Source organism: Drosophila rhopaloa, unplaced genomic scaffold (assembly GCF_018152115.1).
Source record: "Drosophila rhopaloa isolate 14029-0021.01 unplaced genomic scaffold, ASM1815211v1 contig_3, whole genome shotgun sequence".
NCBI classification, from domain to species: Eukaryota; Metazoa; Arthropoda; class Insecta; order Diptera; family Drosophilidae; genus Drosophila; species Drosophila rhopaloa.
The window spans coordinates 12,075,042-12,094,400 of NW_025335123.1; the positions used below are offsets into that span (position 1 = coordinate 12,075,042).

Below are 19,359 nucleotides of genomic sequence, written 5' to 3' on the forward strand. Positions count from 1 at the left end.
TGGGACTGGGAAAGGGAAAGGGACAACGACAGGGACAGGGACAGGAGAGCCATTGGCAGCGACGCCGCATCCCGGAGCTGTGTTGCTGCCTTTTCCGCTGATAGCTGCCACTAATGCAACTAATTCGCTTTGATTTGTTTGCCAGGCCGCGTCGCATTGTCACGAAGTGTTTCCCGTTTCCTTTCCAACTTTTCCGGAGGCATCGGATCCCATCCGGTGGCCAGTAGCCAGTTACCCGGTATCCGGCGTCGGGCGCCGTTCACCGTTAACATTTACCGCTCGCTTCAAGCCGAAAATACCACTCCGCCGGAATCGTACACTGGGAAAAAAATATCACGTACTATCTATTGCACATAAGGCTCTATTATAATCAATACAAAGTGAGGCCTATAGTCGAAACTTATTGGGTACAAAAGGAGAAAGCATTTTACTTAAATAAATTTTCTTGTAATTAAAATTTGAAAAATAACTAGAAGAAGTTTATAATTATTCGAATTCCACTAAAGCATCTTATTGACAATTATAACCAATCAGTTTTCTCCAAGTGTACGGATAAACAAGATAATCGCAGTGTGCCAGTTGAACTCGAACTTGGTTCAAATCGATTCCCGGAAATAAGCAGGCCCTGATATTTCAGTTCTATTCGGCCCCCTACACACACTAGACACACCCAGCACAGCCACAAAAATCCCCATCCAAAACCCAAACACTCATTTACACCCTTTTGCAACTCTTTACATAACACATGAATACATGAAAAGGGAATATTCCATTCCAAACCGGAGACAAATTCAGCACAAAGCTCGTCCACCAATAGTCTCAGTCCTCATCACAACCACGCATCGGTACATCCACACAACCAACCGAAGGTCAGGAGAAAATCCTGAGATCGTTGGATCTTCGGAAAAGCCGAACATCGCTCCAGAAATGCAGAAGGGCGTCAAGGACAAGGAGAACCGGAATGTGTCAATGGGTCCGGAGATCTGCGAGTTCCACCAGCAGCAGCCGCAATCCAAACAGAACGAAGGTGAGTCAAAGTCTCTTAACTCTTTGCAATTGGTATTATTATGAGTAGCAAGAAAGATTACTGTTCATACCCTATTTTTTGTAAAGTAGTATAGAAATGCCCTAGTTTATAATCTATTTACGTAGCAGAAAAAACTTACTATAATATTTATATCCATTTATTTAAAACATCTTAAATAATTATATTCTTCATATGAAATAATTAGAATTACCAAATAATTGTGTTTGTAACGCTTGCTTGTAAATTCTATAACATTGATGATCTTAAAGCAGCTGTATCTTTAAAACACTCAATATAAAATATTAATAATAATTCAATTGATGATAATTTTCAATATACATATACCTGAAATCCATTACCCTAGCAAACGTTATATATCTTAAATCGAACATTTTTCTTCGGTCTTGGGTTAAAAGTGGGTTCCTTTTAAAATATCTTAGTGGGAAAAAAGATGTATTGATTGGTTTTGAGCTGCAAACTAAAGAACAATAGATCGTGGGGCAAACAGCGCTATTAATTACATATTTCTCCAGAAGTAAATAATATAATCAATTAAGGGAACCCATCGAAAAACGCTTGAAATAAATCAAAGCTCCGCTCACCTGCCCATAACGTTCACTTTGCCGCCGTAGTTTTGGCTTATACATAGCCTGGCATTTGACGTACCTGACGCCTGACGTCCACCGTAAATAGTTGCAAAATTGTTTCTTTTTTCGGTGCCGTCGTCTATTTTCGTCTTGGCTCTAAATGCATATCAATAACGGAGAAAACGGAGCACTTGCCCCTCTATTTTGGCTCCTGTCACTGTCTTTTACTTGGACTGCTCGCAAAAAAGGGGGCGCCCCCGGAAGTACGAAAATACCAAAGGGTGCGGGAGGGGTAGTGGTAGGGGCACGGACGGATAGTCTTCACTGTACTGCGGGCGGCCGCAGCCAAAAATGCAAAAATAAAAATATATACTACACGAAACCATTGAGCAAACACACAACAAAGAATGTATATCAAAAAAGAACAAAGGAGACGCAACCAATTGGTGAAGCGAAATGACATGCAAGCGACGCAAGGCTTTAGGGGGTTAAGGATCGGGGGTTAAGGATCGGGAGGGGGCGGAGGCGCCACCGGGTGTTGCAGCAAGTGTTGGACTCGGGTTTGGGTTACCGTTACCCCATGGGCCTAATGACGCATTGCAGACAAAAACGATACGACGCCTCGTGGCAATATCCGGCGGATATGACTTGAGCGATGTGGTGGGAAACGGCATACCCTGATTATTTTGGCGATTATTAATCGATACTTGGCAATCAAGGATTATCTTTTACGATTACTGATTGCTATGGCGCAATGGTTTCTTTTCGTGACTATTGTCAATATTGTTCCATAGAAAATATAGTGTTGATATTAATGGTGGTTGTTGTTCATCGATGAAGAGAATATTTCTGTAATTAGTAGTCGATCGTTAACTATCAAACATTTTTTCTTTACGATAAAGGATAAGTTACTTCTTTTACTACATTACTATATCAGTGATACTTTTTCTGTACGGATGGGATAAGATTATTAATCGATTTTCGAAAATCCAATATCTTAAACCATAGAAAAAAAGATTTTAAATAAATTTAAGTTATTCTTTTAAAACTTTAATCGCAGCCAATGCTGTCGAGTGTTAAATCAGTTCATTTTTATTAAAGTATTGTTGCCGCAAAATGGGTTAATCAGCCGACACGGATCTGTTCCACATTTTGAAAGCTTTTCCCTTGCGTGGCGCCACCGCCAAGTCATTGAGATTGAGCCGCCCGTAAGGACCTCTTCTCTAAGGACGTCCCGCCGCTGCCAGGGCGCTGTCAAATGCCAATAAGCCGACATCGTTTCCATCTCCGACAAAAACAACCAAGCTAAAGCTGAAAAATTGGTGCCAAGCGGGCCATGCAAAACACACAAAGAACGGGAGGGGGGATGGAGAGAGGAGACTAAGAATGGGATACCGGTGTATTGTCAAATCAGCTATTTTTATCGCACTTTTGGCTTTTTCAAGATAGATTTTGGCTAGCATTTAGAAACGGATCTTTTCGGCTTTGTTTTCTTTTAATTTGTAAAATATTTTTTTAGTTTAAATGATATTTTGTAGGGGTAATAATGATATAACAATCTTTAAATATGCTCAAAATTATTCGTTTTAATCTTCTTTCTTATTTATTTCCGTGTAGTGAACAGTTTATTTCAGCTTGTACTTTGTAAAATGCTCATTTCGAAATTGCGGCAATCTGTCATCGCCAAACGAAATCCATGTGCCAAAAATTTTCGAAAGTCAAATAAAACATAAATGTCAAGCTTTTAAATGAAACGGTTGTGATGAATGGATGCAATAATATTAAAATATTGACACTATGCAATAGGTTAAATAACAGAAGTATAAATGGTGTTTCTATGTCATACAACAACAGAAGATTACTCATGATTAAAAAGGTACATATTTTGCCCTGAAAAAGTTTACAAGGTTTTCAATAAAGAGCCCTTCTTAATTGCCTTTATAAATATATTTACTTAAAAATCGTCAGCACTGATGGAAATCGCTCACGCGCCAAAAAGTAGGCAGCACAAAAATGGGTGGAAAGGGGCGCAAGCTTTCAATGGAGGGGGAGCACGGGGAAACCATATAGGCATTTGTCCTGGCTCAAACGGGATTTAGTAAGCATATTTTTATTATATATTTTAAAATTTCAAAAAAAAAAAAGACCCACCCAGGCAATATGGATGAGGGCCAGGACTTTGCTGCGCTGTTTATAGTCCATGTCGTGCGCAATTTATGTTAATCATAGCGGAGTTTCAAAGGGATGTGGGGTGAAGGGGTTACAGGGGTTACCCCCTTAGCCGCCCATTGTCCCGTCCCCTACCTCCTCTGCCACGTGTAGTAGGCCTACAACAAAATAACGAAAAACTATTTTGTTGTTGTTGTTGTTTTTCTGTGTTTTCTTTTAATACTCTAGTAAAAGGGTAATTATATTTATGGTTTAAGATGCGGCAACGCAATGAAAGACCAGTAACTAATAAATGTTTTTGATAAAAATATTTAGAAAATAAAATATATTAAATGACATGTTTTTACAAATATTACCCATACGCCATGTAAGCCATATGGAAATATTGTCAATCTTTCTTTTTTTAATTCATGTAAATATATAATATCGAATAAAATATTTTTAAAATGTCACTTATGACTACTTAGCCATCCTTTAAATAGCGTAAAGACAACACTGCGTATGGGTTACATACTGAAGAAAATAAAGCTTGGCAAATTGTTTTATATTTTGCGGTGCAAAAATCGCAAATATCGTCCAAGTCACGTTAGGATGCAGATGTGTTTAATTTAACTGATAAATATGAAACTTTGCCGTATCTACCCGAAGCCAAAGTCAAACACCTTTGTTTTTCTTAAGATCGATCCGAAAATTGGCCAATTGGTGTACTATGTGCAGACAAACTATCATAAGATGTTTGAGGGTATATCTTCATCGGTCTTTGGAATCGAGACTTCAATTTGTTTTTGTATTGTTGTTTTTTGTCGGTGCCTTGCACAAAGGCAACGCCGTGGCAGCAACAATTTTAATGCCGTGGTTTACTGTGATTCGCAATTTCGCCAAAGGCAGCGACGTCGACGCCGGCGGAGGCCACCATTGTCGTCCGCGTTGGTTTTACAGCTCCAGCTCAGTCAGCAGTTGCGCTAGCAGCTGAGCTGAGCGAAGAAGAGAGCGACTGGAGATCGAGATAGACCATTAGTTAGGCTGGACGGGCACGCGCGTGTTCTTCTGTCCACGGGATAAATAGTGTCTTCTTTTTTGTTCGAGTGTACCCCATTAAAATGGCGGAGAGAGATAGGGAGGAGTTGTCCGCCTCTTTCAGCCGCCTCCTGAGAACCTTGAGCTCGGCTTCGATGAGCAGACGACCCCTCTGTCCACCCCTCTCCCTCCTGCATCCTTTGCCCGTTCACCAGAATGAGATGGAAAGCACTGAGAGCACGGAAAGATGCTGCAGCAGCTGCAGCGACGAAAGCAATAACAATGGCGAAGAGAGGGAAACGGAACCAGGGGAGCTGGAATCCAAAGAGGAGGGCGGAGAGGGAGAACAAGATGAGCTGGAGCTCAAAAGAGACAGCACCGTTAATGTGAATGTGGTGAGAGCCAACTTCAAATGCAATGACATGGAATGCTCTCTAGTTCTCGGCGACTACGTAAATGGTGAGTCCCGTTAAACTCTCAATCCCCCAACACACAAAAAAAACATTCAATTTGATATTCAATTAAAGTACTTTTCATATCAATACACAGCAGTGAGATTTGAACCTAAACCATGCAAATGTGTTCATTGCGATTTGACATTATAAATAATTTGATATAAAGCTATGTATGTATTTGTTTCTGTGCATCCACTTTTTTCCTTCTTATCCCCCCACATCCACTCAAGATGTTTACTTAAGTGCTGTCGACAGATTATGGAGATTCAATTTGATGTGTTAGCAAAAAAAAAATGGAACAAAGGAAATAACTTAGGAAGCTTAAGCACGAAACAGAGCTTGGGTTACCCCTAAAAACACCCTTAAAATTTTTGTGATGCCTAATTGTAACCAAACTTATAAATTTTTCTACAGGGGTATATAGACAACAAAAACAATCAAGGGTACATATTTTTATTTCCAAATAATTTATATTTTTTCAAAGGGGCCCTTGATTTTGCAGTTTATTACTCATACGCTGTGTTGGCGGTTCCAAAAACGTTTGTTATTTAAAAGCTGTTGACACATCATTTTCTTAATACATTGTCAGGAACTTCATTTTACTTAAAACAGTTCACAATTTGGCAGAAAAATTTAATTTTTCATTAATCTTGTACTCCGGTCGTATAAGTAATTTTTGTGAAAACTTTGGAACTGTAAAAACTTTGGACCCTAAAAACTCATTTTTTATCCCTCAATGTTTTTTTTTTTATAAATTCCAGCTGTTGATACTGAACAAGTTTTTTTATATTAAAGGGTAGAACATGTCTCCGCCATTAAATATAAAAACATATAAAAGACTTTCAGAAAATAACAACTGACTCACCACTCTCCCTTGAGCTCTCACATCAAAAGAATCATACACAATCTGCTGATATCCATCGGGAATATTATTCAGCAAGTTCATAATTCGCTTTTCACTTCCAATTCACGTACATCGTTTATCTCTGTCACAATTATTATACAGCTTCGAAATGCGGATTCGGTTGATTTTATTATTTGTGTGAACAAAAACACACATGTCAGCCGTTGCCAAAATATGGCAAGCAAAAATTTTTAATTGCAATTTGTTAATTTGCCCAAAGCAGTCAGCAAAAAAAGCGTTACTGTAACTATCGGCTGAGAAGAACTTTTAAAGTGACACAAATAATGTACATAGTTTAATGTATAATATTTTATATGAATGAGATAAATTGTGGTTTTGCTAAATTCCAATGGTATTGAATTTGTCATAGGTCCCTGTCCCCTATTAATAGATTAAGAAGAATATTAGTCAGTGCATTTGATATTTAATTTGTCATAATTCCCCTATTAATAAATTAAAAAGAATACTTAGTCAGTTCCTTTTTATGTATGTTAAGTAACATTTTACAAAGCAAAATGTTAATAACATCTGAAAGGTTTTTTAAAACCGTTCCATGTATTAACTTATCACTTTAAGAATAAATAACCTTTAAAAAACACTAGTTAGTATTAAATTTAAAATTTCCAGATAATCAAAATATAATTGTGGCTTTGAGATCCAATTTGTTAAGTGGTTTATTCATTGATCACTGTGGATACGAAAAGTGAGGCAAAGTTCTTGGCGGACAAATCGGGGAATGGGGTGGCGAAAGCTAATCGCTGGCACAATTCGATGATTGACGAGGGCCAAGCGGTGCAGGGTGGCGAGGAGTGCGGGAAGAAGGAGGGGGACAGCATGCGTTTACGGTTCGGTTAGAGAGTCTTCTTTTCGCCTTGGCAGTCACGGCGTCTTGCCAAAATAGAAAACACATAAATTGCACGATCAAGATCATTGCTGTTGCCTCTGTCGCTGCTGCTGCTTCTTTATTCTGATATACCCTTGCAGAGGGTAGATTATTACATTTTTCAATCATATTATTGTGTACCTTTTCTATTTCTCTAGTCTAGTCTAAATACAGAAATATTTTTATTTAATAAAATTAACATTTAACTAAAACGGGTTTAGCATTATACGAGCTTAGGCTGTAGTTGTTGTCAGTGCCGAAGCAAAGATTTGTTGGGTAAGGGGTTTTTACCTAACCCTACAGATGATATATGTAGTAGACTAAATGTTTTTTTTTTGAGTTTTGAGACATTTTTATAAGGATCGGTTTCAGCAGAAGGATCAGAACGGTCGGGACAAAAGTTCTGTTTTCTTTGAAAAATTTAACTCGATGATTTTTGGTAATGGTGATATAAAAAGAATCGGTAAAATAGAAGGGTGTAGACAATTCAGCTTTTTTTTCCATATTTTGTTGTTCTTCTGCTTGTTCTTGCTTTTCAGCCACTTCGATGACATAATCCAATAGGCAGAAAAATAGGGATAAATAAAGAAGGAGGAGGAGAAACAGAAAGAGAAGAAGGGAGGACGATAGAGAGTGAATGATTAAAAGTTTATGCTTTCATTTGCTCTCTCTCTCGTGTCGCTCTTTGACACCTGTTCGTTTTATGTCCGCGTAGCCAGCTGACAGCTGCTGCTTCTTCTCTTCTCTTCCCAAAAAAGTTTCCCACGGTTCTCCCCCACCCCTGTGCATCCCCACCCCCCTCACATATTCTACTGCCACCGAGGGAGCGACTTTGACAAATTTGTTTGGCATCGAGGCTTTGCTTTGATTTGTTTTCCTTTTCTTTATTTGTAGCGACTGTTTTTTTGTTGTTTCTGTCTATTAGAAAAAACAACTGATCATCAGGGACTAAGTGGCTAAATTGTTTGTCCAAAACAAAAATATAGGGCATTAGTTGAAATAGAAATGGGAGAGCCAATCCTTTACCATCAGAATTATTTTACTTCTAGATTTTTGCTTAGGATTATATTACAGAGATTTTTGTCACAATCGGTAGCCTAAAAACAAAAAGAACATTATACGTTTGACTAGATAAAGAAATAATTGTTCGTGGTATCAGTTTATGTTAAATGTTATGTGAGTTTATTATAAATGTTACACCGATCTCAACCTTTTCATAATACAATTATATCGAGATTTACAAACTATACAGACTATATGGCGTTCGGTGCAAACGTGACCTGGAGATATCCGTATCTGTGATTCGCTCCACCTTCGGCAAACATTTGTTGCTCGTTAGAATATGCACAAAAATTCCACGAACCGTGTTTGTTACGGAGTGTTTTTTTTTCCTTATTCTTTTTTTTTGGCGTATCCAAGGCTGGTTGCCTTTGGCTTTGGCTTTGTTTGAGCCATCGAATCGAATTCATGTTCACGGCATGCCATGGATGGATTGGATGGATGGATGGGATGGCGGGCTCATAGATATGTACGGGGTGTGCTGGGGATGTATGGGTATGTGTAGAATGCCAGGACTACCTTGCACTTCCTTGGAACATTAGACAAAACGAGGACCGACAGAATGGGAGAGAGCGAGCGAGCGAGCTGGCGAGCCTTTGTTTATTTGTTTATAACAGTCGCAGTGGAAATTCGAGTTGGCTCACAACGGCTCGAATCATTGACTGCGGCTCAGTTCGGGGAAATCAGTGGTTATCATTTGTCGACGCAATGCGAATCGAGCCGCAGAGAAACAAAAACGCAGAAAAAATCATAGAGTCGTAGAGTTGTAATCGGTGTGGGAACGATATAAATAATGCCGCACATAGCGGATTTTTTTTGCGATTGCATAAGGACCTGCAAGGGATATATCCGAGTGGTTTGCATTTTTTCAATGTGTGTCAAAATCGAGTGAAGCGAGTGAAATCAATCAGCAATTTGTGCTCCCATTTAAATCCATTCTACCACACATATCTACCGCTAACCCCGCAACGGTCTTCCTTTTGGTCTTCCTGTCATAATGCCGTAAGCATCGAAATACTATATACCATGGATTTTGGAGGCGGTCGCGTGCAGTTCCTGCAGGCCCAGCTCTTTCCCGTCTGCACGCTGACCACGTCAAGTGGAGGTAATTGTTCGAATTATTTAACAATATACCACATACACTAGGAAAGAAGTTAGTGCTATGCACTTTATTGAGAAACATCTTAAAAGAGTAAAAGAGTGCGTCTACTTAGTCCCAAAATATTTTTTTAACTTTGTACAATCCTAACATATCCCCGTTACATGAATATCTTCGTTTATGCTCTGAGTCATAGCTCGTACATCAAATTTTACACAAACAATTTTGAATTCAAATAATAAAAAAGATTCTGTTCCATTCAGCTAAAAATCTATTATAAAATAGTTGATATATACCAAAACAAAATTATACCAAGTGTTTATAAAATTATTATTTAGCCCTAGTTTTATCGCCGTTGTACTATAAAGTCACACATCTTTCATCAGAAACTATAAAATCAAAGTCTAGTAATTATATTATATTTTTTTACTCACTTTCAATTTGTTGTTAGTGTGTTGTTAATGTTGTACGAATAGATTGTCTAAGGGCACCTCGGTGTTGTTGTTCGTTAAGTTGTTGCTGTTACTGGTAGTTCACTGTACTACATGGGCAGCATGGGGAATTTGTTGAATGTGGGGCTTTTATCGCCCGCCCGTTAGAAAGTTTCGTTGTAAGTCGTTGTTCGATTGGATCCTTTCTTTTACCCTCCGTTTGTAGCCGCTTTTATTGTCCTCACCTCTTGGCCCACCTGCAATCGGATAAAGTGCGGATAAATGGGAATTAGAATTAGCCGCAAAACTGTTTGATTTTAGTTGCCACTTACGGCTGTCATGACAACGGCAACACAAAATCATTAACACAGAAATTCCGGAATCGCAACTCGGAAATCAAAGTCGTTGCCTGTTGTTGTCAACGTCGGCCAAGAAAGTATGTATGTATATATAATAGGGAAATAAATAGGAGGTATTTAAACTCATTTCAGTTCATTGAATTGCGATTAACGATGTTTCACCTGCATAAATCAAAGCCAGAGGCCCCTAGCCCCAAAAATTTGGAGGCAGTAAACTCATTAATGTTCATTGACTTGGGGGCCCTCGACTATTGCATTATTTCTAGCGTGGAATTTCGCTCGGTTGGGATCTCCGTGGTTCGGGTCTGATGGCTATATCAATCGCATACAGACCGAAGCGCCGCAGGTGGATTGGAAGAATCGAAGGTGGAGGCGATTTGGGGAGTCCCCTAACCGGTGATTTTGAACAAAGGAGCGCAATTAAATGTATTTGGGTTAATATTCTTGACTTGTGGGGCATCCAAAGGATGCGAGGATAATTAATTAGTAGGCCCTGCAAACTACGAAAGCGGTTAGGTTCCTATTAGGATACCTTTATAATCTACTTCTAGAGTTCCAATTGGCTTGTTGTATATTATTACTGCTTATATAGGTTATATTTTGTACATTTTTTATGAAAAAATTATATTATTAGCTGTGAAAGGAACTTTTCTAACGAAATCAACAATAGCGTTTGACCATAAAAATACTTTTTAAGGCTTTTTGTTATCACTTAAAACGACACATAGAGGAAAACTATCCATTCAAGGTTGAATTTTTTTTACAATATTTTTTTTAAGGATACAACTTTATTGAAATTTTATAACGAATTCAACGATGTATGACATTTGAAACGAACACTATTTCCCCAGGTTTTGATTAAAAATCCGAAAAATCGAGCTGATTTTTGTTTAAATATTTTATATTTAAATGTTTTTAAAATTATTGAAATGTTGTAAATCATTTTTGTATCCTTCTTGAAAAGAAAGTCAAAACCGATATACCTTAAGCCAGGGCTTTTATTGGACGATCTAGGGCAATGCCATAAAAGCGTCTGGAGAAATGAATAACAATGAAATGTAACAGAAAATTTTTGAACAAATTTAATGAGAATGCAATTTGCAAACTCACAAAAGAAAAACAAAGATGGCATAGGCGAACAAGCAAGAAAAAATGCTGAATAAAAATTGTGAAATATTGTGGGGTGGCAAAAATATTGCGCTTCGCGGATCTTTTTGTTGGCGGTTTCGGTCCGGCCTCAAAGGCATTGGCCGAATGCCTGCGATTGGGATAAACAAAATGCCATAAATATTACGAATAATAATACAATTTAAGTAAATAATATGCAAAGGCTGCAATTAGAGGCGATCGGTCTGCAGATCTCTGGCTCTCGATTGCTGCCTGCATTTGAGCATAAAAATTTAATTAACGCCAAATTCCTGCTGTCGCCATCGGCAGCAACACAAGCGTTGGCGCAACAATTGAAAACAGAGAGAGCTTTCTACTTTCAATCCCTTTCTCCTGCTCTCCCCTTTCTCTTTTTAGCTTTGTTATGAATGAACGCAAAATGTTTGCCCTTGTCCATTTGGCCAAACCAAATCCGTGCCCATGCAGTCAAAGGAAAAAGAAATGCAAACTTGCAATTATAATTTAACAAATTAACTCAAATTGAAGAATCGTTTTTTGTTTGAAATAATTTAATAAAGCTAAAATTAGAAACCAAGAAAACTCATTATAATCATTGCAAATCTTAGGAGCGTTTGTGTTGACTTTTATTGTTATATGTGTATTATATGAATTTTCCAACTAATGAACAAGACTGTTAATGCATTTTAACCTTATGTCCTCTACACAAGGTAGTAAAAATGCAACATTGATTTTAAAAAGGGTTTTAAAAAAAAAGTCAATTTAAAAGCTCAACAATTTGCGGTCTAAAAGCAGCAAACAGAGCACATCTAAAATCAACAGTAATAAAAAACATTACACGTGCAGGGGGTTGCATAGGGTGAAAAGTCAAGGTCGCCGATTGAGCTTTGTCATTCCACTTAAACTGAAGTGGCTGAGTGTGTGGTGTGAGTTTCTGGCGGACTCAAGGATATGCGACTTCAATTGAGATAATATATTATTTTTTATTTATTTTCCAATAAATTGAAACATAGTTTGTATTATTTTGACTAGTTAAAAACTATTAAAAAAACTCTAAATTTCCTACTTTGTATAAAATGTAGGTAATATGAAACAATCATATTTCCATTTATGTATATTTTTATGTATATTTCCAAATTGATTTGCATATACTTGATAACTTTGTTAGTTGTTACAATTGTATACATAATCGCAATTTGTTTTTCTTATTATTTCATACTTTTTAATAGGCTCTAAAAGTGATCATTCTAGGGTTAATGCGTTTAGTCTAAGGACATTGCATATGTACATATGTATTTTGAAGATCACCCACGCACAGGACTCCTTCGCTTTCTCGCACACACATCACACTAGTAAATCAGCTGTAAAAGGGGAACTTTAGACCAAAGCTCCTTCAAACAATAACAATGGCAGCAAGACAGACGCCCACACACACACGCAGGATAATGGTGCAGGCAGAACAGCTGGCCGCGAAGCTTGCGTCGGCAGCGAAAGTGCAAAAGCTCTCTCTTACTCTCTTTTCACCTCCTCCCACCACATTTCGCTGGGATTCCTCCTCCTGCTCTTTCGCATTAAATAATATTCGCAGGCAGCAACGCCGACAGCGACGTCGCCTGCGATGCGGCAGAGCTGAGCATTCCACATTCGTTGGGGTTTGGCTTTCCTTTCTGTTTTAGTCAAAAACAAATCGCGCAACGGCAAACGACAAACAGTCGAAATCCTATAACAAAATCAAAATAAAAACTGAATCACAATTAAAAAAAAAAAAACCAGAAACTCCAAACTTGTAATTTCGAAACCAAAGTTCAAAAACATTTCGATTCCCCGAATATTTGAAAAGTGTGCCGCCATATATCGGTTCTGTATATATCAGTTTTCTATTGCCAATATTTTTTTAGAATAATTTTTTTTTATTTTTTCTGTTTGTTCGAGTGCCACAAATTTTGAACATCGTTTGTCGAAAACGAAATAATTAAAACAAAAAAACAAAATCGGCAACAAAAATTCAGCTAATACGAACAGCTGTGCGGGTTGCTTGCCCCCCTCTTTCACATCCCACCGCCCTCCACCCACCAACTTTAGCGTCTTCCTCTGTTTTTGTTTCGCTTTTTTCGCCCGTGTTTTTGTGCGTTTTCGAGATCGTTTGGAGGAGTGAGTTCTGAATTCTGTGCCGGTAAGAATATTTCTTGGGATTTCTTGTGGGTTACACAGAGCGAAATGCACATAAAATGTTATCCATAGTTTAGATTATCTTAGCTAAATGTATAAACCCACTACTAAATGATATGATGCATATCAAAATTTTTTTGTGTGTCCTTTCTTTCTAAGATATAAGAATTTCAATTTTAATTATTGTATATCAAAACAAACCGAATGTGACATTTTTAATATAAAATCATTTTTGTTCACATGCTTATATTTAAATCCTATATGCTTGGATTTTATAAAAGGTCTTATCTGTAATACATATATTATCTGTAATTTATATTATCAGCCTATATAATATAACTTTCTATAAAATAGTAATTCAAAAAAAATTTAAATGGAAGAAAAAATAAGCCAAAATTTCAATTTTCCGCAGTGCATTTGCATAGATCCATTCAAAATGAGCCATGAACAATTTGACATACTTGTGCTCGAGTGTTTCTACTGCAAAATCAACTGAATAATCCCCGCGACAGCTTCCCAGAAGATCCCCAACAGAACTCTTGAAAATGTTTAGACAAGAAGTGTGAGCATTATGGACAAGCGATTAATTTTGAAAAACATGTTTTGCCTTATATTTTAAATCCAACAACAGAGAGTTTAAGGAACTGCATTTCTGTTAATAATAAATTTGTTGATATAAAAGTACATATCTTATTAAATTCTATTTTCTTTGTTCAAAATCTTTCTTTGCCATTTCTTTGTAGCATTTTTAAGTTTCTTTGTATTCCATTCCTTTTCCTAACAATTTAATTTATGAGTTATTCTTTATTCTGATGCAGAAAAAGCCAGTATATTTACAAAATATGTACATATACATTTAATGGCCTTTCGTTGAGCTTAATTTTAACGCGAACATAAGCCACATCCAAATCCATTAAAAATCCCCGCGGGACATAAACATTAAAAGTAAAAAAGCCGAAAATTATTAGCGATATTAATCGACTTGACAGGATCTAAATGGTTGGTTGCTGCGGGAAAACTTTTTCGCTGGAAGCCCCCAAAGATTTACAGTTGCCAGACATTAGCCCACCCCATTTTCCGCCTTTCCAGCGAAAAATTGCAATAAAAGAAGCCAATGAGGAGCACAATAACATGAAGAGAACAAAAACAAAATCTGCTTTTATGTGCTCATAAAAACCGACTAAGCAGACACACAAGAAAGAAACCAAAAATTAATTAACAAAATATGTTGCACTGGCTGGCAAACAAATATCAAAAAGAAAGAAGCTCCAAAGAGCGGAATGAAAACGGAAAATCTTTTTTGCACACACAAAAACTTTACTTCAAGAAATCGTTGGGAGCCCCCCACACATATGGCAATTAATTGTTGTTGACAAAAGTCGCCAAGCGCTGCTTATTTAGGCCAAATTAATGACGATTTGCGCCTACCGTCTAAACTTTTTGCCGCTGGAGGAGAAGACAACTTTTTGGCACGACAAATGTTTATATAATTGCTGACCCACTGCAACACCACCCCCTCACTCAAAAAAATTCAAACACACAGGCTGTGACTTGAACATCATCTCAGTCGATATTCTATATATTTCACATCTCACATGTGTTGTAAACAATTCATTTTTAAATTGAGAATATTTTTATTTTGGCTATTCAAGTTCGCAAAATTGTACAATATAAGTGTAGACACGCGATTGGCGATACCTGGGCTACGATCATACATTTGACAAATTAAGAAACTCCTAGTGTTCTTATCCTCAAAAAAAAGGCAATAAACTGTTTAAAAGGTATGGACAGGGTTAATTCGAAGGATCCTGATTAAGATCAACGCTTATTTCTTAGTACAATTCATAAGTCTGACCCTTTCAAATTACAAGTTCTTATCAATCGTACCACCTAATAAATATTTTAAAACAATTTAAAATATAACTAAAAACAATAAAATATTTGTTTCTATTCATGAATAAATTAATACTCTGAAAGAAACCAGAAACAGACTTTCTCACTTAATTGAAAATAAGTAAATTGTTATTATAACAGGCATTTTCGGCAGTTTTTTTATTAAAACCAACGAATCCTTTTGTTAATTCTTTGACATCCTATTTTGCAGGCTTCCTTGGCAGTTTCCTATCGAAGGGCCTGAAGACCAATCAGCTGGTTGTGAATACGGATGAAAAGACCCTGCGACCGGTTGCACGTCTGAAGGAACCGCGCGATCTCTTCGCCCTGCCGAAGGACAAGGACAATGACTGCTCACAGCAGGCCCCCAGATGGCCGGTGGAATGCCAGGTGAGTGAGTTGGCAAAGGAAGAATCCCTGTACCCCAATCCCAGTCTCAACCCCAATCAATTCGCCCATCGAAGGACGAGGACGAGTTTAAGGCCGAGCTGTCCTAGATTTGTGCCGAGGATGGGGGATAAGCTTCAATGCCTTTGACACGCACCTTGTCTGCCAGGATATCCATCCCAGGACATGCGTGCCGCGCCTCATAAATATTAATGCACATAAAAAAAACTCAGATGGCAGAGGGTTAATGGGGTGAAGGCTTTTAAAAGGAGCAGCCACAAATCCAAGGAAACTACAGACCAACTTCACTAGGTCGAACATTTTTCAATTTGAAACCAAATTGTCTGGAACAATTTGAGCTTGATTTATTTATTGTTTTCAACAATCCAAAATCTTGAGAAGCAATCTTTACAAAATGTAATTTGATACTAAGGTTTAGAAGTAATAATTGTCTGACGATAGTAGTTTAAAACAAAGAATACAGATATTATTAGAAATTGTAAATTGTTTGTCAATTAAGGTTTTTTGACATGTGATAGTTTTACTTAGGGACGTAGGACTGTAGTGCCCCTCAACCATCTTGGTTTTATGTAGGTCAAATTGCAATAAAAGGTGCACACACTAGGCCACGCCCACCGCCGCCCCCGCTTAACCCATGGCATGCGGTAAACGCTCGCCAAGTGCAATGAAAATCCTTTCGTTTCCGCTTTGAGATTTTATTTATTTGGCCTTTTTAGCTTGTTTTTTTTTTTTTTTTTGCCTAATTGTTGGCCAAGTCGTTAGCATTGTTAACAATCGATTTTATTTATTTGTACTCGATTTGCATTCGGTGCGCTGCCAAATTGTGTTGGGCAAATATTACACATTACACATACGCCCCGTCTACCGCTGAATGAGAGCGATTTATGGGGACGGTTAGAGGGGGGATTTCAGGGGGTTTTCGGGTTTCAGGCGGTTTTCAGGGGGTTTCGGTAGGAAGAGTTCTGCCAGGGGTCAAGCAACAAATTGGCCAACTGATTGATTAAACAGGCGGCCAAAGGGGGAGGTTTGCAATGAATCAATTGGAGGTCAATTGTTGAGCAATTTGTGGCGCAATTCGAATAAATAGTAAAAACAAAGGAACCCCAACATTTCCTTGTCAGTTAACATGGCTTTACATACGTAGGAAACATAAAAATAATAATGTCCAGTATTTCTATTCAGAAAGGCGAACCATTGATTTAAATTTATATTTGGAAATTTAATTTTATATAATATTGAATGTATAAAAAGATAACATTACTTATGGATATAATTTTTCCCAAAATAGATTTCCATATAATATTAAACCTCAGAAAACAAGGTTTTGAATAAGTAAACCTAAAAACAGGTGAAATGCTAATAATTGTATTTCAAAACCCATACTCACCACATTAGCTTTCGTTATCCTGTTCGCTCTTCACCTTCGCCGTTTTACCTTTAATTCGCGTTCTTCTTTTTTTTTACACTCCAGGCACACACGCACACTCGAAAAGTTCGTCAAACTGTAAATGCAATTAAAAGAGCAAAAATAAATAAGAAGTCAAGAAAGCTTTTTGGGAAACGTCTTTGCATTGCCTTCCTTCGCTTTTTTCGCCTTTTGGCCATGATCCGTCCAAAATGCAAACTCAAATAAAAAGTGAAATTCGAAAAAATGCCTTTGGCGTTTATTTGACTTCGCATTGTTGTTTTTCTTGCCACAGTGACAATGGCATTGGCAATGGGCATGAAAAAGTTGGTTTTCGTTTTTTTTTTTTCGCAAATTTTCATTACCAGGAAAATGAGAGGGTCATATACTCTTAGCTGCAAACGACAGCTGAAACCGTAGGGCAAAATAAACAAGCTAATTAGTTAGTTTCATATCGTATATACAATCACAGCATAAATAAATAAAACCGAATAAAGTGAGCAAAAAAACGTAATACACTGGCACACAGCACGCCACATTGCGAGAGAAAGGGACGGGTGTTGTGACTGTAGAAAAAGAGGGGGAATCTTGCAAAAACTGACGCTGATATGTTTCAATTAAGCCATCACACAGACAGACATACAGGCAAATGCCTCCAAATCGTTGTGTATGTGTATATCAGATTTGCATGTTTTATCGTCCTGTTTTCGCACAGTGTCTAAAAAACGATGAAAAACCTTTCGAATTTTTGATAACTGTTATTTTGGAAAACTTGTAAATATATAAACCTTCAAAGGCTTATTAGAGTTTTCTAAAAGTTTTGCAAAAATTGAGCTAAACTTATTCAAGAAAACTTGTAAATATATAAACCTTCAAAGGCTTATTAGAGTTTTCTAAAAGTTTTGCAAAAATTGAGCTAAACTTATTCAAGAATAAATATTTTTATACCAAATGATACTAAATAATGTTCGTTAATTTGTATTGGTGTTTATAACTGAATTGTGAAAAATGTTTAAAAATGCGACCACAATGCGTATGAGTAAGATACCATCACTCATACGTAATGTGGTCGCATTTGAGCCCTGCAAAGTTAAACTGATCTGTTTTTAAGTCAAAATCAAATCAGATCAGTAAAAGTATTAGAAATTAAATAAATTATTTAGTCTGCATGGATATTTCTAGATTGCGCATATTTCTTCTTAAATTTCATTCATTTGGGAACACTTTTCTAACCACTGTGCACGTCTTACATGTGTAAGCATATCAAAAGGCTAAACAAATAAGCTGCTCAAGCTTGTGGGCAGAATTACAACGACGGCAATAGCAACAACAGTAAAGGGACATCAAAGCCTCAACTGAGGACAGGAAAAAAGGAATGGAATACTGGGTTTGATATAGAGGGATGACAAAGAGTGGGCAGCTGAGACCGGGCACAAAGCAAATCGTCATCGGTGACAGGGAATTTAAATGTAATAATACCTCTGACTGACATTCGCCAATTTCCTTGTCAAGGACGAATAAAACGATGAGAACAACCATGGCGAGCAACATCTGTGGCATGGAATCAAAATATCATTGCCTTTAATTAGTGTGTCCTTGAAAAAACAACAGGTGTGCTAGGGTAATTATCGAAATTATATCGATCGGTATTATTTAAATCGATTAACGAAGTGATTTTCCAATCTTAGTAAATAAATATTTCTTTGTAAAATAAACTTAATGGTGAGGTAGGTGTATCAAAGGAATATAAAGAAAGGGGAAATCTCAGAAGGACTTAATCACTTGATTGAGCGATAGGTGTAATTAGTCCATAAAACATTTTTAAGAGAATACAATATTAAAGAAGGCGGAGTTGAAAAACTCGTGGCAAAGTTTCCCCAAATTGATCGAAATGTCATGTTTATTTGATATGTTTGAGTTTGGTGTATTAGCCATGGGAATACTTCTGATTAATTTAAATTTGTCCTATTCCGGTTATTATTCAGGTCATCGAGGAGCGCATCACACACATTCCGTACGTGCCCGCTACGCCGGAGCCGCTTAACGCTCCAACGGGAAACGAGCTGAAGCCACGCCCCGTGGGCGAGGAGAACGGCATCGTCGTGTTCAGCTACAGTCCAATTAGCGCCGTTAACTACGTGAGTACCTTTGGTCTATATGCACGGCCTAAAGTTAGCAGAATCCGCTCCATTTCGATTTGCATTTCAGTAATTGCACATCTAATTAAATCTTTTTAATTCGCTTATTTCATTATTGAATAAAACTTGTGTTTCTAAATATTTCAAAATATTTATTAAAACGTTAGGATTACATTTCTCTTTGTCAAGAAAAAAATTAAAATAAAATTATAAAATGTATATCTATAAATG

At 37.2% G+C, this 19,359-nt stretch overlaps 2 protein-coding genes across 13 annotated transcripts in view; one reads left to right on the forward strand and one right to left on the reverse strand.

The window, feature by feature from the left end:
• Positions 1-19,359, reverse strand: part of LOC108053713 (glutamine-dependent NAD(+) synthetase) — a 40,286-nt gene that overhangs the window by 10,443 nt on the left and 10,484 nt on the right. Inside the window, exons 2-3 of the mRNA XM_044461432.1 lie at positions 16,973-17,087; positions 9,635-9,888 (exon numbers count right to left, since the gene is read on the reverse strand). The gene's annotated coding sequence lies outside the window, so the exon portion shown is untranslated. The remainder of the gene's footprint in view (positions 1-9,634; positions 9,889-16,972; positions 17,088-19,359) is intronic.
• LOC108037298 (cytosolic carboxypeptidase Nna1) overlaps positions 657-19,359 on the forward strand; it is a 28,797-nt gene continuing 10,094 nt past the window's right edge. For 9 of the 12 annotated variants that reach the window (XM_017113832.2, XM_017113835.2, XM_017113836.2 and 6 more), the window contains exons 1-3: positions 4,869-5,259; positions 15,389-15,567; positions 18,976-19,128. In XM_017113832.2, coding sequence (XP_016969321.1) covers positions 4,884-5,259; positions 15,389-15,567; positions 18,976-19,128 — 708 coding nt within the window. In that variant the 5' untranslated portion in view covers positions 4,869-4,883. Of the gene's footprint in view, positions 1,028-4,868; positions 5,260-15,388; positions 15,568-18,975; positions 19,129-19,359 lie in introns of those variants that run through there. The other 3 variants (XM_017113840.2, XM_017113843.2, XM_017113844.2) reach the window with 1 other exon arrangement.